The sequence below is a fragment of the Carcharodon carcharias genome, chromosome 19 (genome assembly GCF_017639515.1).
Source record: "Carcharodon carcharias isolate sCarCar2 chromosome 19, sCarCar2.pri, whole genome shotgun sequence".
NCBI lineage: Eukaryota > Metazoa > Chordata > Chondrichthyes > Lamniformes > Lamnidae > Carcharodon > Carcharodon carcharias.
The window spans coordinates 34621888-34648864 of NC_054485.1; the positions used below are offsets into that span (position 1 = coordinate 34621888).

At 37.7% G+C, this 26977-nt stretch overlaps 1 protein-coding gene across 4 annotated transcripts in view; it reads right to left on the reverse strand.

Annotated features, from left to right (window-relative positions):
- The window catches only part of macf1a (microtubule actin crosslinking factor 1a), a 651250-nt gene that overhangs the window by 84737 nt on the left and 539536 nt on the right, over window positions 1-26977 (reverse strand). For all 4 annotated transcript variants that reach the window (XM_041213072.1, XM_041213073.1, XM_041213071.1 and 1 more), the window contains 8 exons: window positions 19350-19511; window positions 18442-18612; window positions 14543-14709; window positions 12417-12576; window positions 9667-9993; window positions 5483-5567; window positions 2211-2452; window positions 1837-2043 (listed from right to left, as the gene is read on the reverse strand). In XM_041213072.1, coding sequence (XP_041069006.1) covers window positions 1837-2043; window positions 2211-2452; window positions 5483-5567; window positions 9667-9993; window positions 12417-12576; window positions 14543-14709; window positions 18442-18612; window positions 19350-19511 — 1521 coding nt within the window. The remainder of the gene's footprint in view (window positions 1-1836; window positions 2044-2210; window positions 2453-5482; window positions 5568-9666; window positions 9994-12416; window positions 12577-14542; window positions 14710-18441; window positions 18613-19349; window positions 19512-26977) is intronic.

Consider the following 26977-nt stretch of genomic DNA (forward strand, 5'->3'; position numbering starts at 1 on the left):
TGTTGTAATTTTCAAACTCATTCCATTTTATTATACCATCCATTGGACTGTGAAAATAGAGAAAAAAAAAACTAAATGAGGTGAGTTAAACAGTGATGCAGGTTTTTTTTTTAAGATCAGATGCAGTTGCCAAGTTCTGCAGATCCTCCAACTTGAGAAGACTTGAAGCTATCATTTTTGGTACCTGGATGGCTATACCATTCTTGAAATTCAGTAAATCATAGCAAAGCAGGAACTTGTTCCAAAAACCTAAGATACACTTTTGAACAAGGAAATCGCAATTCAAATATCAAACAGCTTTTGAAGTTTTACACCATGCATCACACAAACATTCAGTTTTTCCCCAGTGTTATGCCATGATCACAGAACCTACAGCATCATATATTTGCAGAAAGTGAATGCCCACGCAAAGAGAAAAAAATGACAAATTTAAAACTATCATATGGGCAAACAAGTTATTTTGTATGCTTTTCTTAGTTTGGGGAAGGCTGCTATGGATAACACACAACACATGGATCACAACAATAACTTGCACTTAAGTAGCGTGTTTAGTGTTGAAAAACCTCCTGTGGCGTTTCACAGAGGTACAAGGAAAACTGACACAAAACCAAAGGAGGAGGAATTAGAAAGGGTAAAAAACCTTGGTGAAGAAGTGGGTTTTTAAGAGTTGTCTTAAAGGAGAGCATGCTAGGAGAGGATTGAAGTAACTGAATCCACAAGACTTGAATGAGGATTTCAGCAAGGGATGGACTGAGGAAGGAGCAGGGGTGCATCATATTGCAAAATAAGAATTTGTCAGTATTTGTGACAGAGAGGATATAGGGTCAACAGATCAGTTTAGGATCACAATACATTATTTGAATGCGTTATTGTCATTACATATGGTAGAATTCTTCCCTCTGGTATAATAGATTGTAGGATCTACATTAGACAGGTTATTATTTGCACTGACATACTAAAAGGTATAGAATGCTTTTAAAGTAAAGTTTTCTCCTCTTTCTTGGCTTTCTTTACATTATAATTAAATTTTGGCTGACAGGAGGTACAATCTACTCCCCCACCCTCACCAAAGCTAGTCTGATATCACTCATTAAATGCAAAGGAGTACTCTCCCACTAATTTTCCTTTATTTACATGGAAAAGTGTCTGGTCTCACTATTGCTCTCCCTCATGATTGTAGATGAAAGTCTTCATCCCAGTACTCCATAACAAGATGTTCTAGGGATTAGGGTACAATGAATTTAATTTGATCACCCATTTATAGTGAAGGTCCTAAGAGACATGACATTATCCCTTGTCTGGCTTGTCCAATGTTTAACCAATGAAACTGGTTAATGTCTAACAGAAGTGTTCAAGTATCTCATCATTGTGGGCTAATTAGGTGCATACAATGTTCCCATGTGCCATTTATAAATTTTAAAATCAGTGTTCCATTAATCTGCAAATATTTCAAGGTGCCAATACGAACAAATTTTGAAGGTGATTTGTAGGATTTATCCACTCATGAGGCAACAGCACTAAGAACAGATCTACAAAGTTTCAATAAGACAAGCCAATGAGCAAGAAACACAAGACCAAATCAGCAGCCAGGCCTCCAGGGCTTGTGGGACAGAATTCTAGGGCTCATTGGCCATACAGTTTATAATTTGGACAACCATGCTCTTCATACATTATTGTTATAAGCACTAGGATACAATCTGTTCTGGCTTGTTTCCACTACTAGTGCTTGTACTAGGAAAATTTCACTTACTCAGGCTTTAGACATCTGGATACCCTTGCTTCACAGGCTAGAACTGTTACACAAACACATCTATGTATGTTTATAAGAAAATCTACCTGTTGTGACCTCTGAATGGCAGCATCTATTGCTTCAACTTTCTGTGTTACAGTGTCGCTGACAGTTTTGTATCGTTCATTGGCTTCTGCAACCTGCCGATCCAGACCTTCTCGAGCTCTCCATGGCACCAGTTCCAGCAATGCATTGCTCACTTCATTAATTGTGTCCAGAACTAGCCGGTATTCCATTACTTCCTTTTTCAACTCCTGAGTATTAAGAATATAAGCTTAATATTCTGTTAAGCATAATTGTCTGCAGTATTTAACCAAGCATGTCAGATTACAAGAACAATAAAATGTGGATATGTTATTCCATTTTCCTTCCTTTTGTAGCTCAGTTTCACCAATTCTGGATGCCTGACCTCTCCACTTACCTTCTGTCTTTCATGAACCTGGGGAATCTGTTCTCCAACTGGTGACTGCGGAGTGTCTGCAGCAAGCTCGGCTTCCACTAAATCAAGCCAGCCACACAGTTCTTCATTAAAAGCCTGGAATTTTGTGGCAAGCTGCAGAACCTGCTCTAATGCTTTCAGCGCCCTGGAACTAGAAGAAGTAATTTCCGCATAACGACTCTTAATACCATCCAATTTCTCCTGAATTATTATTACTTCTTCACCTGAGGAAATAAAATATCAGCAAAGAAAATATTGAATAGATATACACAAGGAAATAGGAATATGTTAATGTTTAAAAAAACTGAACCAAACTTGTTCAAAAAGTCATTATTCATGCTAACTCAGTTTTAACACTCATCCTGTCAATACTCTAATGGACAAAACAAATGTAAATACACAAACATTTCTAAGCAGCAGTAAATATACTAATATGTTGTAGCAGCAGGTCATGAATTACAAAAATCTTAGCAACTTTTTTGTTAGAAGTTGCTTCAGCATTTCATTCAAAAAAGGAAGAAACTATCCAGTATGAAGCACCGTAAAATCTCAATTGCAATTACCTGATAGTGGATTATGCTTCACTTGCTGGACTCCCTTGCACACCATTTGACAGCTCAAATATCCATTCATTTGACTTAATGACTCCAAAATGTTAAAATCTACTTTTTTGAACGAATGAAATGTTTAAAAAGTAGTCTGCTGCTACAACACATTAACAACTACAAAGGTAAATGCACAAAATGTTATGTTTTTACAACATTACTTGTTGTAAAAACACAAGTTATTTAAGTGTTTAAATAAATATCAATGAATGTTAAAGAGCAAATACATTGATGACTGTATAGCAATGGTAATTTTTAGTCAATAGTCAACAGAATTATTAAGATCTCCCAATCTAAAAACATACTAATTTTAAAATTTTAGTAGCATATTTATTTGGTGATATTTTACTTTACCTAATGATTGCATTAGGAAGTGAATTTCTCCTTTAAACCACACTTGCTCAGAAATATAGGTGGAAACAGAAGACTGATTGGTAATACCATGACAATGACCTAGTCAGATTATAGCATGATTTCAACATATTTTGTGTTATATGAACGATACAAATACCAAGGATTTTTTTTGAAGAGTGGTAATAGATTATCTGATGATCAGTAAAGTGATAACTATATGGCTAACTTTACTTGTGGGGATTCATCAAATCACACTGCTGGTGATATTGCATCCTTTATATTGTAAGACCCTGTTATAAAAGGACTCCACAATAAATAGCAGAATAACCAATTCTTGCATGACTGAGAAGTACATAACTAATGACAGTCTTTATGAATAGAAAGTATCGGATGTTGTTCTCTATTTTATCTTCTGGTTCCACAACATATGCAGTGATAAGTTTAGTTTCAGTTATGAAGATTTGATATAGGCATCGAGGGAACATTAATATGACATATGAGCTATTCAATTAAAAAAATCAGATTTCTAATCTATGTGACTCTAATCTTGTGTGATTTACAAGAAAGAAACTAAAGTGAACAAGAAACAAGAAGCTTACAATCAAACAACAAAGCATGCATTCTCACTATATCCCTTTTGCACCTTCCCCTTGAGTTTTAGGTGTTTTATTCATTACAAATAGTTAAACTGTTCTCCAAAGTCAAAGCAACATGATTGAATGTGGGAACTGTGGTGGTAAAAACTTCCAATTTAAAAAAAAATCAGATGACTAGAAATTGATAAAAATGTGCATTGCAGAGTTTTGGACAATACAATTTCTCATCTTGCCGTTAATTTTGATGTTCAATCACAAAGGTTATGTGAAAGAATGATATCTTTGCTTTTAGTATGCAAAACTGGTTTGTTTGCCACTGACCAATGATAATTCATGACAAGAAAATGCAAAACTGATCAGTTGGGTACCTGCTCTCATTACGCAAGCATATTTAAGGCTGGCAGACAGGAAAATGTTATTGATCACACCTGTGCAAACTTCTGTCGGGAGGATATTAGTATGGACTGAAGTGAGGGAAAGCTAAAATTTTTGCTGTAGTAATATATAGCATTATTGATAAAACAGAATTATAAATTAGTTAAGCCAATATAGCCATGGCTTGCGCTGCAAGAAACAGGCCATAAATTGCTGATACAAGAGCAACAATATGCAGTACTACATACAGTGATAAACTACACAGGGTGGCAAGTGACCTGAGAACTGATGGAAGTTACAATGCATTTGAAAAGCGGACTTGAAAACTGGCAGTTTTAAGAAGCACTTGTGAGTAGTATTCTTCTGCCACATTTGGAAACACTTCACAAATCAACGCCATCTACTTTCTTCAGTACACTAACTGTAGAGGTGTTTCTTGTCTCATGGGGTTAGATGAAAAGTTCTTTTGAAGAAAACAATAGATTTCTATAAACTTGAAAGGCCTAAATTTAAAAATGTTTCAGATATTTTCTTATCTGTTCTCACATAAGGCGCTGTTAAAAATGTCACCCAATTTGGAGCAAAAGGATGGCGAAATGCAACTGTGTCCTATAGTTGCCATAAGTCCTTAATTTCAGCTTTGTCATTAGAGGAGCTTTGTGAGGAAGAAAGTAAAATCATGTACAAGCAATCACTTCTGTCACAGTTACGCATCATCTAGCAGCCTGTCCAAAAGAAAGACTAGAAGTAGGCTGTCTGCTTGCACTCTTGCATGGAGATCATCTAGCATTCAACAACAAAACATACAAGTTCTATAAAATAGAAATTTATATTCTGCAGCAATAAGAGCCTTAGAATTTTAGTCCCCAATGTGATAGATGAGGTCCATTTTTGTTTAAAAGTCCTTACTCAAAATTGGTGTTTTGAGTGCAATTTTTTTTAAAAAAAAACTCTCACTCTGTTACAGAATATTAATCAACATGTTTTTAAAATGTGCACATTTTAACTCTTCACTACTAATGGTAGGATTGGGCTTTGTTCCAACTCCATTTCTTGACGCTAGGAAGCTGGCAGATGGTGTCTTTATGCACTGTGCACAATGGATGTCGAGCTTTAATAACTGACAACACAATGGCAACACAGAATAAATGAATTAAATGGCTTGATTAAAGTTTACATCTTTGAACTGAAAAAAACCTTTGGTCATTTATTGTGCAATTTTCCTTACTCAAGTTCAGTAACTGCTGGTCTTATTAAAACATTCCTAGCAGATCAATACCAAAAGCAGAAAATCATAAGGTTTTGAGTTTTACTGAACTGTTACCTGTAGTTTGTTTCAGTAAGGCCTGTCCATTTTTAATGGCTTGATCTACATTCTTCTTCCGGGATATAATGTCATCATTCAGAGCCTACAAAGAGATCATCGCAGCTGCTTAATAAAAGGATGGTGAGGTTTCTACGGAAACATCATTTCTGCTTCTCATGACTCGAATGCTAAGGGATTCAAAAAGGACTAAATCTGAATCATAGCCAAATGCAAGTAGAATTACGGAGCAGCTGCCTTGATCAGTATCGAGAATTGCTGTGAAATGAATAGCAATTCCTCATACTCTGTCCTTAAAACATGTGTTTGTATATATTCCACATCTCCATATCACAAAATTATTTTAGATCTTGATGTTAAGTCAAGAAGGCAGACGATGTTGGTCGTAGCATATATAAAATAAGAACAGAAAATGCTGGAAAAACTCAGCAGGTCTGGCAGCATCTGTGGAGAGAGAAACAGAGTTAATGTTTCAAGGCAGTATGACTCTTCTTCAGAGCTGAAGAGAAGTAGAAATGTGATGAATTTTACACTGTTTAAGAGGTGGTAGAGTAAAAAAAAAGTGGACAGGAATAGGTGGGAGCTCAGGAGAGATTTGACAAAGATGTTATGGACACAAGACAAAGGGAGTGTGAATGATAGTGTTAAAGACTAAAGAAGGAATTGGTAATGGCATAAAGGTAAGATAGCGGAATACGTTAATAGCAGAATAAGGGTCAGCACTCTGTGAAAGCAAAACGAAAGAACAAATAACAGATGACCCTGTGTTTGGGGTTGGGGGGTGGCGTGGGGGCGTGGGTGGTGGTATGGTTGGAGGAAAAACAAGGTTGGATTAAAAAATGGGTCAAGATGGAGGAGAGTGTTCATGGTCTGAAGTTGTTGATCTCGATGATAAGTTAAGAAGGCAGTAAAGTGCCTAAATGGAAGATGAGGTGCTGCTCCTGCAGTTTGCGTTGAGCTGAAATGGCAAGTGACAGGAAGGTCTGGGTCAAGCTTGATAACTGAGCAAAGGATTTTTGCAAAGCAGTCACCTAGTCTGTGTTTCGTCTCCCCAATGTTGAGACCATCACATTTGGAGCAGTGAATTCAGTAGACCAAACTGCAGGAGGTACAAGTGAAGCACTGCTTCACCTGAAAGGAGTGTTTGGGGCCTGGCATGGTGAGGGGGTAAAAGGGGCAGGTGTTGCACCTTCTGTGGTTGTATGGCAAGGTACCGTGGGCAGGAGATGAAGATTTGGGGGCCGATAGAGGAATAGACCAGGGTGTCACGGAGAGAATGGCCCCTATGGAAAGCTGACAGGCAAGGTTGGGGGGGAGGGAGGGGAAGATTGGGGATGGTGGTGGGGGAGTGGTGAGGGGATGATGTGCTTGGTGGTGGCACAATGATGGAGTTGGCAGAAGTGATGGAGTACGATCCTTTGAATGTGGAGACTGTTGGGGTGAAAAGTGAGGACAAGGGGGACCCTATCATAGTTCTGGGAGGGAGGGGAAGAGGTGAAGGCAGAAGTGGAGTTGGGTCGGATACGGTTGAAGGCCCTATCAACACAGTGTGGGGGAACCTTCGATTCAGGAAAAAGGAAGGCATGACAGAAATGTTGTTTTGTATGGTAGAACCATTGGAACAGGTGCAACGGAGGTAGAGAAAATGGGATGGACTCCTCACAGGAAGTTAGATTTGAGGAGCTGTAGTCAAGGTAGCTGTGGGAGTTGGTGGGGTTGTAATGAATATTAGTAGACGGTCTACCACCAGAAATGGAGACAGAGAGATCAAGGAAGGGAAGGGAAGTGTCAGAGATGGACCATGTGAAGGTGAGCAAGGGGTGGAAATTGGAAGCAAAAATCGATACATTTTTCCAGGGCCAGACGAAAGCATGAAGCAGCACTTATACAGTCATTGATGCACTGGAGCAAAGGAGTTGGGCCTCAGTAGAACTGGACAAGAGTGTTCCACATAACTCACAAAAAGGCAGGCATAACTGGGGCATGCGGGTACCCACACCTTGCATTTGGAGGAAGTGAGACAAGTTAAAGGAGAAGTTGTTCAGTGAGAGAACAAGTTCAACCAGATTGTGGAAAGTGGTGGTGGATGGGGATTGTTTGGGCCTCTGTTCAAGGAAGGAGCGGAGAGCCCTCAGACCGTCCTGGTAGGGGATGAAGGTTTAGAAGCACTGAACGTCCATAGTGAAGAGGAACGGTTAGGGTTAGGAAACGGGAAATTATTGATATGTATTTGTGCATCAGAGGAATCATGAATGCAGGTGGAAGAGACTGGACAAGGGGAGCGAGAACGGAGTCAAGATAGAAAGAAATGAGTTCTGTGAGGCACGAACAGGCTAATGTAGCGACTGCTCCCTCTGTGACACCCTGATCCACTGCCCCATCACCAACTCCCCATCTCACAGCACCTTCTCATACAATCGCAGAAGGTACAATATCTGCCCCTTTACTACCTCCCTCCTCACTATCCAAGGCCTCAAACACTCCTTTCAGGTGAAGCAGCGCTTCACTTGCACCTCTTTCAATATTCGTTGCTAATACAGTCTCCTCTACATCGGGGACACTAAATGCAGACTGGGTGACCGCTTCGCGAAACACCTTTGCTCAGTCTGCAAGCATGACCCAGACCTTCCTGTCGCTTGCCATTTCAACTCATCTTGCTCTCATGCCCACGTCTGTCCTTGGCCTGCTGCAATGTTCTAGTGAAGCTCAATGCAAACTACAGGAACAGCACCTCAGCTTCCGATTAAGCACTTTACGGCCTTCTGGACTTAACATTGAGTTCAACAGCTTGAGACCATGAACTCTTCTCCCCCATCTTGACCCATTTTTTAATCTAATCTTTTTTCCCCCTACCGCTTCTAACCCTCCTACCACACCACCACCCTCCCCCCGACCCCCCCAAACACAGGGCTCTGTCACTTATCTTATGATTTGGTTTCACAGAGCATTGACTCTTGTTCTGCCATCAACACATTCTGCTATCTTACCTTTATGCCACTATTAGCACCTTCTTTAGTCTTTATCACCATTAACATGCCCTTTGTCTTCTGTCCATAACATCTTTGTCAATCACTCCTGAGCTCCCACCTATCCCTGACATTCTATTTTGCTCTACTCCCTCTTAAACGGTATAAAATCCATCACATTTCTATCTCCTTTCAACTCTGAAGAAGTCTTATGGACTCAAAACGTTAACTCAGTTTCTCGGTCCACAGTTGCTGCCAGGCCTGGGTTTTTCCAGGATTTTCTGTTTTTATTTCAGATTTCCAGGTCTGCAGTATTTTGCTCTTATTATGATCCAGAAGTGCAATGAGCAGAAAAGCCAATATATATTTTTAGAAAATCCATTTGCCCGCAGAGGTAAACCAAAATACTGAATGCCTAATGATTCACTTCTCAAATCTTGGTCTTAAAACATTAACTCATTTTTGTTTAACCTTGTTATGCTATTCTACTGTAAATAAGTATAGTTACATAATGTTTACAGCACAGAAACAGGCCACTCTGCCCAACAGGTCTATGTTGCCTTTCAGAACTATATTGAACTAAATGCTTATGCCAAATATGTTTACAGCTTTACCTTAGATTGGTAAACATGTTTATTCTGGTCCTTCGCATGTAACAATTAAATAGCCAAAATATGATCAAAGCATGACTAACTTCTAAGTGTAATATTTCTATTCAAAATAAAAAACAGATCCATAAAATGGTTGAGGCGGCACCACTGTTGTAGCATTTTAGTCTCCATCTTAAATGCATAAATTTTTGACTACACAAAACTGATTTAATATTTCAGTCTACTTTATTTTACTTTAAAACATTTATGAGCAATGCATTATGTCAAGACAAATAGGGAAATCTAAAACTGTAGAATAAGAGGTATAACAAGTTCAACAGTATAACTAAAGACAGATATTCAGGATTTTAATGTGTGAGGTGTAACATTTAAGGATTTTAAATGTTGCTCTAAACAAGATAGGTTGGGGGAAAGTTACTTTAATTGTAACCTTTTCGCAGATAATCTTGAAACTAATGCTAAAATTCAACCAAAAAAATTACAGCTGAAACAACATAAAAAAGTAATTAAAACCAAAATAAATGAAAATTGCCTAAACAGAAAATTTTAGGTAAAATTAACTAAATTAATACAACAGAAGAAAAAGTTTAAAAAATAAATTAAATACCAGCTGCTCTGCGTGTTGTTTATGCAAGATGTCGGATTTGTAATCTTTGATGGTCACCAGACTGAGCTTGTCCTGAACGTCAGCCAGCCAATTCAACACCTCCACCTCCTCCTCTCCAAAGATCTTGGCATTGGCAAGGGCTTGCTGGAGCAGGGCTGCCTTTCTGCTGCACCTGTCCCCAATCTCCCTATACTGAGTCTGGATAGACTCCAATTTGTCCTCTACCATCTCCTGGTCTGCTTTTGCGCTCAACGTCATGAGAAACTGTCCGACACTGACTGCCTGTTGGATGTTCTGACTTTGGTTTGTGATGTCATCCTCTAAGGCCTGAACCAAGGATAAAATGATAGCATAAAGAAAACAGGATTATGAATTGAAAATTTTCAACAAAATAAAAAGGAATTGATGCATCAAAATAAACTTCATCAAAAACTCACACTTAGATTGCACCTTCAACATGGCAAAACTTTCCATGGTGTTACAAAAAGGAGAGAAAAAAACACCAAGAAGGAATTGGGGACATCTTTAATCTAGATCATATACCATTCATACAGGGGCTAGTGGAGGAAACATTAGGCCATAAATCTGCAATGGCCATTTTAATCCAGAAAAAAATGTAGTTCTTTTCTTAACTGATAACAAGTTTGACAAAGGATCATGGTTAGTGTAGCTTAAGAGAGTCTGGACCAAAATTATGACAAACAGGCTGGGGCAAAAAAAAAATCTTGATGTAACTTCAAAAACATTTTAGACTTTGCTTTGAAGTTAAAAGCAAACAGAATAATAAATGACCTGTCTGGATGCAAGAAAGCAAAAATCTGCAAAGCTAATTCTTCCCAATCTAGTAATGCAGAAAACATCTTAACACTTCAACATTAATAATGTATAATTAAAAACAGATATATAATACATAAATACACAACCAATTCTGCAGACACTAGGAACGGAGTTAAGATCGGCCAACACATTGTTCACAGATTTTTTCTAACTAGATTCAGGACCCTTTAATTCCATTAATTTGGGTAGGATTTTCACCTATGTTCTAAAGATGAGACAACTGGATGCTACTAGAAGTTTATTCATACCTTTATGTCTCTCACTAATGCCTTCAACTATTATCATTTATCCTTAATACGGCGGAGAGAACCTAGAGCTGTGAATTTCTCTAATACTCCAAAGGATGCTCTTCATTAATACCAACATGTAGCAAGAAAATATAGAAGACTGATCTTTGAATGTTTTTTCATAGCTTGCAAAACAAAGTTCATCATGGATGCACAATAGCACTTTTTCTTTATTGGCATGCAGTCAATTAGTACAGCAAAGTTGCAATAATTAAGAATGTAATTACAGTCTCAAACAGGTTCTCCAATGAGTTGGTTTATCCAGCTAATGACTCAGCCATACAAATCAGGAAGTTCTAGGTTTTATGCTAGGACTTGGCTAGTCTCAGCTAGGACAACAACAGGACTCCTGGTTCAGGCAGAAGGAAATCAAACAGGATTCTAACTTGCATTAGTGAATCTTGTTTGAAGTTCACATGCATGGGTGTTGGACAAGGGCAGGATTGCCTTGATTGCCAAGTTCCCATGGTAATACAGTCTGCTGAAAATTACTTTCATCAACTCTAACACAGGGATAAAAGCCACTTCGGTGAGGCATTGAAATGTGCCTGTGGAACCTTACTCCAGCAAAAACTCAATGTCTTCAGAAAAGGAGAGTAAGCAAGCAATATAAAAAAGGGAATAATCTCATGAGCCTTTGAGTGGAGCCCAATATTCATCTAAAGCTGGGGATGGGATAGAGGTGAAAGAGCTTCATTGAATGGATACATTTACAACCATATATTAATTACACACAAAACTAATGGCTCCTGCAATAAGATATTAGAAAATTCTATTATTAGTTTCTTGAAATAGTTGGCAAATCTACATCACTTTCATTTAGGGAGCTAGCAGGAAACGGATTGAGACACAGCAGGTGGTTTATGTGAAGATGAAGGGCAGTTTGGTTAAGAACGTGCATGAGTGATACATGTATATGCATACAGAAAAGGTTCTTGCTCGGGATAAATCCAATTGGATCTGATTTTAGTCCAAATCCATGAACCAGATCCTGGCCTGCCCCCAACAAAAGTAGTAATTCTTCCTTCAGCTGAATGGCATTGTGAAAACTTGGCTTACTCCCAGCTTATCTTCTCTTTCTAGTGTTTCCTTGTCATCCATTAAAAAAACAGAAATAAAAAAGTCTGAACTCTTCTCAGCCCAAACAAAAGGAAGCTTGTTTTTCTTTCTCTTACCATCGCAGCATTTGACATGTTTTGTTATGGTGGGGGAGGGGGACAAAAAGGTGGTTGTGTTGAACTTTCATCCCAACATTTCATTTACCTAAAACCAAAGTGGACTCTTGTACATTTCTGTAAATCATTCCAGACCAATATGTATTTATTAAGGTACATGGTGATCAATTTCCTTTCCTGAAAGATTGTTGCTCTTCTTTAAAATGGTGAGGGAACTGCGCAGTGAGGATAGTTTGCAATTAAAAAGTCCATATATGAATTCAGTAAAAAGTTAGGGTTCATTCTGATGCATTGCGAACCTAAGAATATGCAAAACTTACATTTTTTAATTTAATATGATAACAAAAAAATAGAGTTTGAAAATGTAATAATTTTACAACATGTCATTCATTTACAGCTAAAATAGTACAATACCAAGTATAAAGTTATACTTTGGAATGATGCCACTTACCTTATGACGTATGATTTGCTGATGAATTTTAGCAGTTTGTGTTCCTACAGGTTCAGAGTTGGCCAATTTCTTCTCCTTGCTGATCAACCACTCATTCAAGGGCTCCACTGTCTCATGGAACTGCTTTGCAATAACCAAGATATCCTCTAACTGCCTCTGCCTGCAAGAACACAAAGCAAGATACTGTAATGAAACACATGGTCCACATCTGCTTAAATATTATTGCAGTGTAAACATTTATACAAAGAGCATCATAAATCATTCAGGGTAACTGCATTTAATTAAATACAATCTTAATACCCTCATTCTTTAGTGTAGTTTAACATTACCAACCTAAACGAACTGATGAAGCCGTGGGAATATGAGCTAGAGGGCTAGACAGTATGCACAACTACGTTAACACATGGTGCAAAGACAGGTGCATGATGATATTAGACATAGTGCAAGGAGCAGCCAATGTGAATATTTGACTGGGACAAATTGACAAACAACAGAATAAATGACTGTGCAAATGATTATCTACACTGACTGCAGAAACTGAAATCTTTGAGTGGAAATGGTTACATTTACTGATAACTTTTTTCCTTAGAGAGTGGTACTATGTTCATCACATATCTGGAATATTTTCAAGCTATGAATGCCATCTAGGCAAAGAAAAAAAGTTACTCTCCCTTCTTTGTCATTGCATATTTGTGGTACTCCACAATGCTTAATCATCCGACACACACAGACATCTTAAGGCAAACAGCAGTGTACATTTTAAAACATGGATGTAGAATATTTTCTAGGGAGAGCCTCTGATTTTCTTTTAGTAAATATTATTGTTGTTGTACTGTCATTCTTTGGAGAACATGCTGCATGGTTAACACTTGTTAAGCTCTATTCTAAGGGTGATTCCTTGGCTAAGTGTAGATTTTAGATTTGTATGGCCCCTAATCAGATGTTCAAATTTAACAACTTCAGTTACTAAACAGAGTGAAGCCTCCATTGTAACATTTAGAAGACAGTCTCTTCCACAAAGCTGCCAGTAATTCAAATGCATGTCTAGTATTAGTACTGCCAGGGATCAAATATACAACAACCCCCACTACATAGCCATGGATTTGGAAGAATTCACTCAATTCTAGGGAAAAGGAAGTCATAAATCACATAAAATGACACTTATTTAAATCTACCTTCTTCACATCTGTGCAGAGATATCCCTTTGCAAATGCCTATGTAGCTGTCTGTTTTTTTAATAGATGTATTTAGATTCATACCAAATCTGATGCTCATCCCTTGTACTTTAAATAGAATTTCTGAACAAAAGTTAGGAAATGGTTTCAAGCTAGTGTGTTTTTTCAGCAGAAACAGCTGACCATTTTGTATTCCTTCCAATGTCTACACGCTCTACACAGGATCAATAGACTTAAAATGGAGTAAAACTATTAATTTGGGTTTGTTTTAAATTGTTATAAATCCAGTTGAGTGACTCCCTACACAGCTGTACATGCGCGTTTGCTGAAGTTACTACAATGGTAATGCAGTCGTGTTTACAAGCCCAACAGACATTAAAATAAAAACTTTTCTCCACAGTGACTAGGTGTAGTAAAATCTCACCATTATTTCATATACAGTACTCAAAAAAGCCTTGTAAAATCTCAAGGTTTTGTTCAATTCAGATGTAGCAAGTTTATGCTCTGCTTTTTATGCATTTTTTGTATTCTTTACATTTATGTAAATAATCAAACCAACAATTTGGAAACAGTTTCTGCTCCCAAATTTTTCCTTTCAATTTATGCAATGAAATCTAATAATTTAAGAAATATTAAAGTCTTGCTCAAATATTTTAATGTTGTTTGTTTTATATCCTCCTATGATACTGATATGAAAGCTTAGCATTTACACCATATTTACAGTATAAGTTGAAGGACCCTCCATCAAATTAAAGCTGGGATGTGCAATCTGTTTCAGTTCTAACTTCAAACTCTCCATGGCTGACTAAGAATGGCTATGGTGGGAACTTTTAATTCTGGAAAAATGAAATGTTTCTACAATGTTGTTTTAAAAAAAAAATCTCGATTTCCATACACAGCAAAACATGGTTTTCTTCTCTCTTCCCACATGAATATGAAAAGACCTTGTACCTTGCTGCAGCCTTGCTGAGCAAGCCATCCCATCTCTCCCCAAGACTCTGCAGTTGTTTCTGGATCTTTTCTTTTTCGGCAGTTTCTGCTGATTCTGCTATCCTCTCTCCTTCTGCCTTGATAATCTCCACTGTGGATTTGCGATCATCCAGTAGTCTTTGCAGGAGCTGGGCAACAAAAAAGCACAATTGGCAAGAGGCTTTACATTTAAATCTCACTTTTTTGTGCAACAATGGTAAAGCAACTGCCCTGAGAGGCTGTTCTATATATACGCATTTCTGAACTCCTTTATACTTTCCATATTCTTTGCAAGATACTATAAAATCATTTTCCATCTGTTCAGCTATTATTCTTCTGGAGTTTTATTGAATGCTTGTACATTTTAAGGAAAAATAAGCCCTTGGCCTATAACAGGTTTTCCATCCCATAATATCATGAAACAATAAAGCAAAATACCTCTTATTATACAACACAGCTGCTCAGCCTGCCTTGTGCTTTTCTTTGCACTGGGAGAATGGATGAAAAATTAATATGGGAGTTAAATAAAACATACCCCTCAAAAGAGGCCAGAAGGAGTTAGAAGCCATGCCGACACTATCAGCTTGGAAAGAGATCTGTTCCTTGCTGTAGATTCCATTGAGTTGGTTTCCCTTTCAGCCCAATCTCATGTAACATCCAGTTCCCAGGCATGCTTAACAGAGACAAATTTGACCCAGTTACAGGGTATCACGAGGGCATCCCAGCTCTTTCGACTGCACAACATATGAACAAGGTGCAACTCCGCCCCTCGAGCTTGCTCCGCCATTCAATAAGCTCATGGGTGATCTGGTTGTAGCCTCAACTCCACATTCCATTTACACCCTATACCCTTCAACTTCCCTGTTAGTTAAGAATCTATCTACCTCTGCCCTAAAAATATTCAATGACCCTGCCTCGATCCACAACTCTCTAGGGAACAGAGTTCCACAGACTCACGACCGTGAGAGGAAAGAGTTTCTTCTCATCTCAGTCTTAAACGGAAGTCCCCTTATTTTTAAATTGTCTCTCCCCTTCTGATCTTACATATTTCAATAGATCACCTCTTATTCTTCTAAACTCCAATAGGTACAGGCCCTGCCTGTTCAACCTTTCCTTGTAAGATAATCCTCCCCTTGGCCCCCATCCCAGGTATCAGTCAAGTGAACCTTCTCTGATCTGCTTCTAATGCATTTATATCCTTTCTGAAATAAGGAGACCAAAACTTTACACAATACTTCAGATGTGGTCTCACCAACACCCTGTACAACATCTTGACTTTTATATTCCATTCTGCTTGCAATAAAAAACGACAACATTCCATTTGCCTTCATAAAAACTTGTACCTGCGTATTAACTTTATGATTCATGTACCAGGGCACCCAGATACCCCTGTTCTGCAATCTCTCTCCATTTAAATAACATGCTGCTTTTTTTTTATTGTTCCTGCCAAAGTGGACAAGTTCACACTTTCCCACATTATACCCCATCTGTCGAATTTTTGCCCACTCACTTACCCTATGGCCCTTTGCAGACTCCTTATGTCCTCTTTGCAACTTACTTTCCTACCTACCTTCATGTGATCAGCAAATTTAGCAACCATACATCTGGTGCTTTCATCCATGTGACTGATATTAATTGTATATAGTTGAGGCCCCAGCAGCGATCCCTGTGGCAAGAATTGTGCTTTTCCAGCAACGGGGAGACAAATGCAACTTCATCCAACTGAACCTGTTCCAGTAACTCCAGTAGTCTCTATATTCCAATTTTCTTAGAACCACACTGCCTTAACTCCAAAGATATCCATAAACAAACCCGTGCTATCTCATCAAGTACAATGCAGATCAGACATTCTCTTTACATAGTGAAACAAAGGCTTTACAGGAGAATAAGTTTTTGACATTGCACCCCAAACCTAAACGAGTTAATAGTTTTAACGTATTAGTTCATTTTGCAACTGAGTGCTGTTAACTCTACTATAACACACCAGTTAATCCACACTATAAAAGGGGCAGGCAATTAGCAATATTCTAGCTTAAAACAATACTGTATATAAAAAAGTTTTTGCAGAATTCCCAAAATCATTTTGGAAATGACTCATACAATACATGGATACCATCTAAATCAGGTCAACCCTATTGTCAAGCCATTTTAAAAACCACAACATTACAATTATAGCCTAAACAATGACTATGTTTTTAGTGTTTTGTTTACACAGGTAGTTAAGTATTCGGGACTGAATGAGTTCAAGAGTATATTGTATATTTCACTGCCTTAGAGACATAGGTTATGCTAACTTGATAAATCGATTTACCACCAAAACACATCATATAAACGTCCAAAACTCTTGAGCAACAGAAAGGAAAAATAAGCCAGTAATCAGAATCTTCCTATTAGCAGCAAAGAACAGTGGCTTGAAATAGTAGAACTATTAGTGCTGCCTGGCCAATATGAATTCAGTAACCAAGAACAAATTCCTTCAAGCATAAATTTCCATTAATATCAGCACAAAACAGAACATCCTGGCATAGTGGTATTGTCGCTGGACTAGTAATCCAGTGACCCAAGGTAATACCATGGGGACCTGGGTTCAGAATCCGCCATGGAAGGTGGTGTAATTTTAATTCAATAAAATAAAATCTGGAGTTAAAAGTCAAGAAGCCATTGCCGATTGTTGTAAAAATCTATCTGGTTCACTAATGCCCTTTAGGGAAGGAAATCTGCTGTCCTGACCTGCTCTGGACTACATGTGACTCCAGACCCACAGCAATGCCTTAAATGCCTTTGAACAAGGGCAATTAGGGATGGGTAATAAATGCTGCCCTAGCCAGTGACACCCACATCCCATGAATGAATAATAAAAAAAAATCCTAAGAAACTGTCATGTGTCAATTTACTCCTACAAGTACCATTAAATTAAAATGCAGAATCGCTTCTGAAAATACATCTGAATGCATATTCTTGGAAATACAATAAAAATATAACTGCTCATGTTATTTAGAGCATGCAAAAGACTAAAAGTTACAATAAGCAAGAAGGCAAGTATAAAAAATGTCACTGGTACTCACTAACCCAGGAGACAATTCAGAAACCACTTGAGGTTCACAACCATTACTACAACAGCAACATCAAGGCTGCAATTCAGTAATAAGAAATTGCAGTACACAGTCCAAAATGCAAACATCATAACAATAGTTCCTGGAACTGCATGGGGATTGAGACTTGTCAGTTAATTAAATTAGTCAACTTCAATTTAAAGCTCTCCTGTTCCATTTGCACAGCTCTTTAGTAGTTCACATATTTTCTTGTGCCACTCAGATAATGAAAAATTTTAAATTGAATAAAATTTTAGAGTAAGTGAATTGGTATGGTCCATTTTAAAAAAAGAGCCATAATTTGCAAGAAAGATTTTTTCACTAGTTCTCCTTTGCTTTAAGGTAGGAGAAGCACATGAACTCAGGGTCATGTTATATACAAGTAACATGATGGGCATTTCAAGCCTTCAGATTGTATATCTGCAAAACCAAAAATATTTTGCCAAACACCTTATTATGAAGACAGTGCTCTTTAAGAAATTATAAAAAACTGGCACCAAAACAAGTTTTATTTTACCAATGAACTGGAGAGATTAGTGACTTTCGCTATTCAGACTTGGCATAGATTCAGTGGATGGCTGTTTGTTCACCTTTGCAATGAAGCAAATCTCTCTTTGTAGTCCATACACTGAAAATAAAAAATGCAGCATGGCATTCTAAAAGTTTGTTCCATGCTGAAAATTTTACCCCCATTAAGTATGTGGCTATTAAAATAAAACCTTCCAACACTCCAGCACATTTACTGAAAATAATCGAGATCTACTCCCTCTCCCTGACAGCGTAAGTTACCTTCTGTTCTTGAATTTGTGCCTTCACCACTTTGTATTCTGCTGATGGAGGTTTCTGATTGGCAATCAGTTCTTCAGTATCCGTAAGCCAGCTCAACAAAGGCTCCAAAGCATCCTGGAATTTTCCACGGTGCAAGAGCGCTTCTTGTAACTGGGATATACGTTCTGCCACCTGGAAAAAAAACATTTCTTACTGCACAATATGATCTTAACAATTCTATTTTAGGATTCCACTTCCCAGATATGAGCATTGTAGAGGAGAATAAAATTAAAAAACAATCGCGCCTAGAAGGGAAGGGGGAGTAGTGAAAGAGGAAGTAGCGATTAAGAAAGGAGAGCAAGGTGGGGTGGGGGAGGGCAGAGAGGCCTTGGGGATGGGAGGTAGGGATAGCAGGGAGGGACAAAGGGGAAGCCAGAGGAAGGGCTTTAATGCAGCCCTAGCTAAGATGACCTTCTTCACACAGGCTGTAGATTGAATCTGGATTCTTTCAGCCTGCAAATATTAGTTTGGTTTATTAGAAGAAACAGAGTTAGCGGCCATCCCTTTGTTGGTTGGCTGTGCGAAAAAGCTGCAGTGTTCATTCAAAAGAAACACTGATTGCATGTCAAAGTGATTAATTGTTCATGAAGTGCTTTGAGGTACTTTGAGAAACGTAAGGAGCTATAAGTGCAGTATTTTTAAAAACATTTTTTTGACTACTCATTGGACAAAAGTATTGAGCTATGCTGGGAGCCCAGCACCCCAATTTTAAGGGTTGAACTTTTTATTCTTTGGTCATCGTTTAAACAAAGTATGAATACACAAAGCATATTAAAAGTTATAATTTTGAACTGGTCTTTCTTTAACCTCAATAATTCTCTTATAACTCTAAAAAACTTGTTCCTTTTTCATACTTGGAAAGAACTGACCTTTTTATTGAGTGTGTTCCATCTGGTGTTCGTCTCATCCAGATCATGTTCAAGTCCTTGGGTGTTGGCATTCTTCGCAGCACTCTGAATAAGACCCTGTCCCACCCCATTAGCCTGTTGAAGTTTGTACTGGATAGGGTCCACCTGAACTTTCTGGAATGTCTAAACCAAAAGAATAATGAGAAACAATTCAGTCTGCAATACTGGTCACAATAATTCTATCTTGCACAGGAATGGGAGGCTAATGGCATGTCTATATTAAGTCAGTACAAAATTAAAATCACTTATTAGATATACAAAGACACATCTGGAATGCAGTACTGATACAAGCTAAGGTTTAAGGTACAAAATATAAAAACAGCATGAAAGTACAAAACCGGTTAATGTTTGTTTTAAAAGATTTGTATTTTACCAGAATTGTTATCAAAGATCAAAGCAAGCCACAGATGGAATCATAGTTTATATAAAAGCAAAACTCTCTCAACTCCTCAGATCACAATCCTACTGAAATACAAAAAAATCTTTTACTCACCATTATTAGACAAAGTCAATTAAAAGGGCACTACTGGCTTCCAATATTGGACAATCTTCCTTAGCCTTATGACATCTGAATATAAGCAGATGCCTTCTAGCATTTTCTTCAACTTTTGAGTTATGCTATTCTGTACATATTACAGGTTCAGTAGTCAGGGAATTAAAGGAGCATGGCCACTTGAAATTTTATACCTCATTTATTTTTTAATACGAAAATCCAAACAGTAATATATTGACTTAGAAAGCTAATTACCTAAGTAATTCTCTCTAATTTGCTCAAGATTCTAACTAAACTAATTTCAACTCTCTAAGAAAATCCTTGCTTGTTTATTTGCAGCACAGTAGATAAAAGCTACCACTCATTCAGTAAGGAAAATGAAGCCATTGGTTCACCAAAAACTATGCCCCTAGAAGAGATTAAAAACTGGGCAAAATTTTCCCAAACATAGAATTCATTTGCATGGTCCTGGGAATGAGGGATAGAAACACACACTGATACCCAACCGTTCCAAGAGGATTCTCACTGATGCAGTGGGTTTTGGGTCAGTTGCACATGAAATCATACTTCTTTCATTTAAAACAAGTAGATTAAAACACACTCATGAGATTGCTTTGCTCGGTTTGGGTGCACACTTGGGATACCATGGAACAGAAGAAAGACGTAAAAGAAATGGCTACTCCATAAGAGAGATTGTTTGACAATGGATCATACAATTCTAGGCCCAGAGGCAAAATGGAGCATGATGTGCAGTTGAAAAATTACAAATTGTTGCATTTTTAGATATTCCCACTGCTGGTTAAACAATTTCCAAACATTAATTGGAAAGTCTATTTGTGTGAACATAGTGGTCTAACAGGGTTATGAATCTTCCCTAATTGTTGTGTAGTATGTGTCACCTGGATCCATAGACTGATTTGCAAAGCATAAGAAAAACAAGTGCCCAAGAATGAATTTCATTTCTTTAAAATCAAAAGTCTTCCCTTTATTATTTTCCTTTTCTTTTATCTATTGTCCAATGACAGAAAAACTCGTTAACAACTTCAATTACGAATGCCAAGAAACAATGTTTAATTTTAGCGTTTTGGTGTGGTAAGCCAACTCTGAGACCAGGCATTTTAAATGATTTTCCCACCCCATAATGAGGAAATGGGCAGCAGAGAAGGTTCAGGCTATTGACAAATCACTACTTTCTAAATTCATCTTGGACAGTGGAGTAAAATAACAACAGTGGGCTGGCAACCTATTTTCCAACAGTCAACTGAAAAACAATTCAGGCAGAATGCAAAATGATCTGCTGATTCTTTGTTGTCCATTTTGCAATCCATTGATTTTAGAGATCCTGGGAAGAATCTTGACCAACAGTGTTTTTGTAAAATTGTACTTGATCAAATAAATGACCAATGCTGGAAAATGTTCCAACAACTTTTACAATAATAAATGCAGTGCATTTTGAATGTAAAAAACAGAAGAACAAAAACCCAAGAGCTTAGCTAACAATGCTATTAGTCATCTACAATAGGCAATAGTAAAATCACAGTTAATAAGTGCAATTTTCTAATGCCAGGAAATTTGATTTCAAAATCATGCTTTTCATGCAATGTAGACAATTTAAAATACACAGTACAGCTGATGATAGAGAAAACAATCAACCAAGAAGTAATTCAATGGCATGTGAGTGATAATTGAGTTAAATGGAAATAGCCTTTGAACATTAAAGGGGTTTGAGGGACGAAGATCAAGGATGATTTCACAGTCCACACCATCCTAAAGAGATAATGTATTAGCAAGGAGAAAGCAACTTAAAAGATGGAAAGGAGAAAAAAAAAATGAAAGGGTTAAGGAATTTGTAACCATTGCAAGAGTAACAACTGTTGAGAATTACTTTTCCTCCCAACCTTAAATGGCATGGACCATTGGGAACTTTCTGTTTGAGCAGTGAATCATTGTGATTTGAAATGTTACATCATTGATGTTGGGCCCCACACATCAGTCTTTTGCATAACAGAATGCGTACCTTGTAATAACTTTATAAAGAATAAAAACCTGTTTTGAGAGTTTCTAAGTATACTGACCAACATCCTCTGGCAGGGTGTAGAGAGGTCATCATTAACCAGAAAATCCACAGGATCAGCCACACAAAATGCAATGCCTGCCACAGCCAATCAGATGCTGGGTATTCTGCAGCAGGTGACTCACCTCCTGACTTGCTAAAGCCTCTTTGCCACAAATAAGGCACAAGTCAGGAGTGTGATAGAAAACTCTCCAATTTGCCTGGATGGTGCAAATGCAACAACTCTCAAGAAGCTTAACTCAATTCAGGGCAAAGTAGTCTGCTTCATCAGCACCTCATTTACTAGCCTAAACATCCATGCCATTCACCACCAGTGTACATCGGCAGTAGCATGTACTATCTATACTGCAAAAACTTGCCAAGGCCTCTTTGGCAACATCGCCCAAACTCATACTCCGCTAACTAGAGGGACAATGGACAGTAAGTGCATGGGAACACCTATACCTCCCAGTCATACACCATCCTGATGGGGGCACATATCTCTGTTCCTTTATTGTTGCTGAGACAAAATCCTGAAACTCCCTATCTAATAGTATTCTTGGTGCGCCTGCACCCAGACTGCAGCAGTTCATGAAGGCATCCTTTTCAGGGCAACTTGGGATAGGTAATAAATGTCAATCTTACTACATATACCTATATCTGGTGAACGAACAAAAAAAACTTAATTCTTTTTATAAGAAAACCAGGAGTTTTTTTTAAAACAGAATTTTAATGTCTGCCTGCATGCACATATGGAAGTCCAAGCAATGAAATCAGATAATCAGGTTCCAGTTTCAACATCATCAGGCTAAACTATTACAGAAGGTGATTCAAACATAATTGTTGATATTTAGTCCTATTACTACATTAAGACAGCTAAGAATGTTACAAACAAATCGAGTTGGCGGCAGTTCTAAATGACATCCTTTTAAACCAAGGTCAGCAATGGAGGAGGATCTGGCTTGTGCTATGTTTTTGTCTGTTACAAGGAGCCTGCAGCTGTAATCTCAGATTAAAAAAACACTATAGATCCACCAGTCAGCAAGCAAGGGGTTGTTGGAAACTGATCAAGGTAAGATTTTCCTGCTAATTCAGAACACAAATGGGCTGCAGACAAAAATTTAGTACTGCAGTTATGATTTTAAAGCAATAAAGTTTGTAAACACTAGAGGTGTAATTTTCAGTGGTGTCTATGTTCAGGTGGGTAACCATTTTCACAAAATCTAACAGTGATATCATAAACACCTATGCTTATCTGTTGCTAAGCATTATCCCACTTAAGTAAACATACAGCAGAACCATACGTGACTGAAAAGTTGTGGAGTAAGTGCTACACAAGAATATAAAAATATCAAATCTGCTGAATTGTCAGGTTTGTGAACATTTGTGTAACTAAATTCAATGCAACTATATAATTACACAATACGATTTCTAGCAATTGACCATAACAACTCAATTTCTAGAAAGATTGGAATAATCACTACTTACTATTCATTTGAAACAAGAATTCTCAATTCATGTACAACACAGAAATTTCCTAAACAAAAACAGAATATTTTCCAGGTAATTCTGTTTTTGTTTTGGATTTCCAGCATCCGCAGTTTTTTGTTTTTATCACACAGATCTCCTGAACATATTGAAAAAAATGTGAATAAAAAATAGAAGAATCTTAACATCTACTGAAATGAAGGCACAGTAGTGCTGCATCAAGAAAAAAATATTACAATGTCAGTTCCCTGGATAGGGGTTCCTGATTTTGAGTTGGGTCATTGATGGAGGTGAGAAGAATGGTCTGCCATTCTTTTCTCCCTTCTCCCTTCCACAACCCTACACACATTTTATAGTCCATTTAAATGACAGTTTTGACACAGAATGGAGAACAATCCATTCCCCTACTCTCGCAGGGAAAATGCAATGTGTGGAAATGAGGGGATTCCTAATACACAAAAGGTTCTGACATGATGTCCCCAGAAGAACAAACTTGCTGGTTCAGATGAAACGTGGTTAGGCGAAATTGTCCAGTGTTTGCTGTCCAGAAGAGGGCAAGTCATGTGCAAGCGCTTTGGGTCCAAGTACTATTCAGCAGCGATACTTAGTAAAGCTGGTATCGCTTTCATGGTATAACAACTTTTTATATCAAAAGTTGAATTAACGGACCACTACAATGCCTGTGGCTCTGCATATTTGTGGCCATTTGTGTAATATATTCATACATTGATATTTCTTCTTTTGATGCTTTTGGTGCACATGCGTTGTTTATAGTGATCTGAGATTACTCCTCCCTTTGACAATTTAGCTAGAATATGAATTTGAACATTAATCTAGATATAATTTTTACAGGCACCATTTTTATATTTAATTTTATTGTTGGAATTTTGAAACTTCTGTTCTGCCAGGATAGTGGAATGGCTTTGACCACAGACTATTGAACAGCTGCCAACAATGCTACTCTGCAACAACGAGTTATACTTGTGTTTCATTTAACATCCTTAAATGCAACCAGATTTATTCAATAAAGGTGGCATAGTTTAAAAGTCAGCTGATTTACAGATTCTAACTGAATCAATCTACCTGGGAATCTGATACTTGAACTTGTTGGTTGTCCAGTTACTGAATTTAAAATCCTTTCACAATAGGAATCTAAATGATCTCCATTTTAATGCTCTAAGAGATAAATTAGTGTTAGCCAATACTGCATTTTTGTGCATATTTTATTTTTAATTGTTGTTATTTTTCTGAAATTTTGTATGCAACGCTTTGGTTACATAGTCAAAATCTTTGATCTGGGCGAGTTAGATGAGCATCAGGCCATAGTGAGAGCACTACAGTTGCTCGAGTGTCACATTCTTAAGAAAGTTTTTGCTCCAATCACATTATAATAAATACATTTAATGAACAACGCATTTAACTGACTTTTTGGGGGGGGGGGGGCAGGAAATGATTCATAAGTTTTAATCTTGTGATGACTTATCACAGTTAACTTGAATCTCTGCTAGAGACTTGTAGATGTATTTGAATATGCCCCAAAAATGAAAGTTTTAAATTTTTAATTATAGAAATAAGTAGTTTCATATGCTTTCATGCAATGCTCATCACTAATTTTGCCAGGAAAACGAGTAATTTTAAACATCAGACAGAAATATAAATACCTCAATATCTGTATCCAACTCTTCACTTAAAACAGAAAAACCAACTTCATTTGGTTCCACAGTGAATTCCTCTGCTTCAGTGTCTAAAATTATATTGAGTGAACCTGGCTCCAAGGTCAGTGCCCTTGGATTAGAGTCATTGGATCCTTCCTGCAATTCTAACTCAAATAAATACTCTAGCATTCCAGCTTCAATAAAGTCATCCTCAAGGCATGAACGAGAAATATTTTCCCACACATCTGCTTTCAGGTCTGTTTCCCTACTTTCAGCTGCAGTTGCTTGTGTTGTCACAGTTGCTTCATTAACGTCCACTTCTTCATCAGATTGGAAGAGAAACACAATTGCTTCAAGTAGCTGCTCAGTATCCATGTCAAACAATTGTACCTCACTGGAACATTTACTGTTTTGCACCATCACATCAGACTCAAAATCTACTTTTGGAGGATCACTTTCAAACTGCTGTTCTGAGCTACGTATGTCCGTGGCATCTGAAGCAAAGGCATCTAAACTTTCTGACCATTTTATTTCATCCAAATCTAACAAACTTTTCTGCTCATTGAACTGAATAGCAGTGCAACCATCGATGTGAAGAATTTGAATCTCAGTTGCTTCAGATTCCAGTTCCAAGTTTGATGACTCTAATTGAACGTCGGTTTCTTGTACTTCAAATTCAATGCACTGCCTACTTTCTCCATCTGAATTAAGGCCCTGCTGCTCTTCATCATAGCCACCAGGGAATTTCTCCACACCAGAGCCTACATCAAGCACACTAGGAAATGCTGATACTTCCTGACTATAGTTTGATAGATCTTCACTGGGTTCTAAAGGAGAATTTGTAGAAGGACATTCAACAGCTAATTCACATTCTTCTAATTGTACAAAGGCTGTCTGCATACCCTTGGTCTCCCCCTCACTGGGCAACATTGTCATCTCCAGAGCACAATATGAGAGGTCCAGAAATGATGCTACAGTAGAATCTGTTGAAGGGTATTCAATTATATCATGTTCATTTAATTGCACAGAGTTTGCCCACATTTCCCTGTTCTTCTGCATATTAGGCAAAATTACTACTTTCTGAGCACAGCATTTGAGATTGATACCTGATGGTCTGGACGAATCTGTAGGAACAGGTGTTTCTACTAACTGAACAGACTTTTTTTGTCCATCTGTTTTTACGACAGCATTGTGGATTCCACATTCCTTGATTAAAGCTTCAGATTCAGTACCTATAACCTTTGTTTCAAACATAACAGTGATTTCTTTATCACAATTAGAGATTTCCTCTGAACTGACTAGCACCTCTTCTGCATCAAGCAAAATTTCCTTCCAGAGACTATGACTGAATTCTATATTACAATCCTCCTTGAACACTGCTGTAATCTCTTTCTGACAGACATCACCCTGATGTACTTCACCCTCCTCTGGTCCAGTGGTGTTCATATTTATATCTGACTGCTGTCCTTCAGATTCAAAGGTGCACTCAGATTTCTCTTTCTGATTAATGTTACTTTTCCAATCTGTCTTAGTTGATTTCTGCTCAGTTGCAGTCAATCTCTTCATGGCTTTTTTATTGCTTTGTGATTTACTGTCTAACTCTTCAAAACTCTTTCTAATTGCAGAGCCTGATTTCTGGATAGCTATAAGGTTTTCTTCCTCTTCTAATAACACATCAGATTCCATTATTTCATTGTCATCCAATAATTGGTTTTCTTCTGCTTCAAAGCTCAACAAAGAATTTGCGTTGCCTTCTGTGCTTTCTAAGATTACAGCATCTAACTGCTGGAGTGCTGATTCTTCATCAAGAACTTCTCTGCCTTCGATCAAGCATCTCTCCTCCTCTTCAAATTGTAGCAGAGAGTCCGTGTCTCCCTGTGTTTCCTGGATTATAGCATCT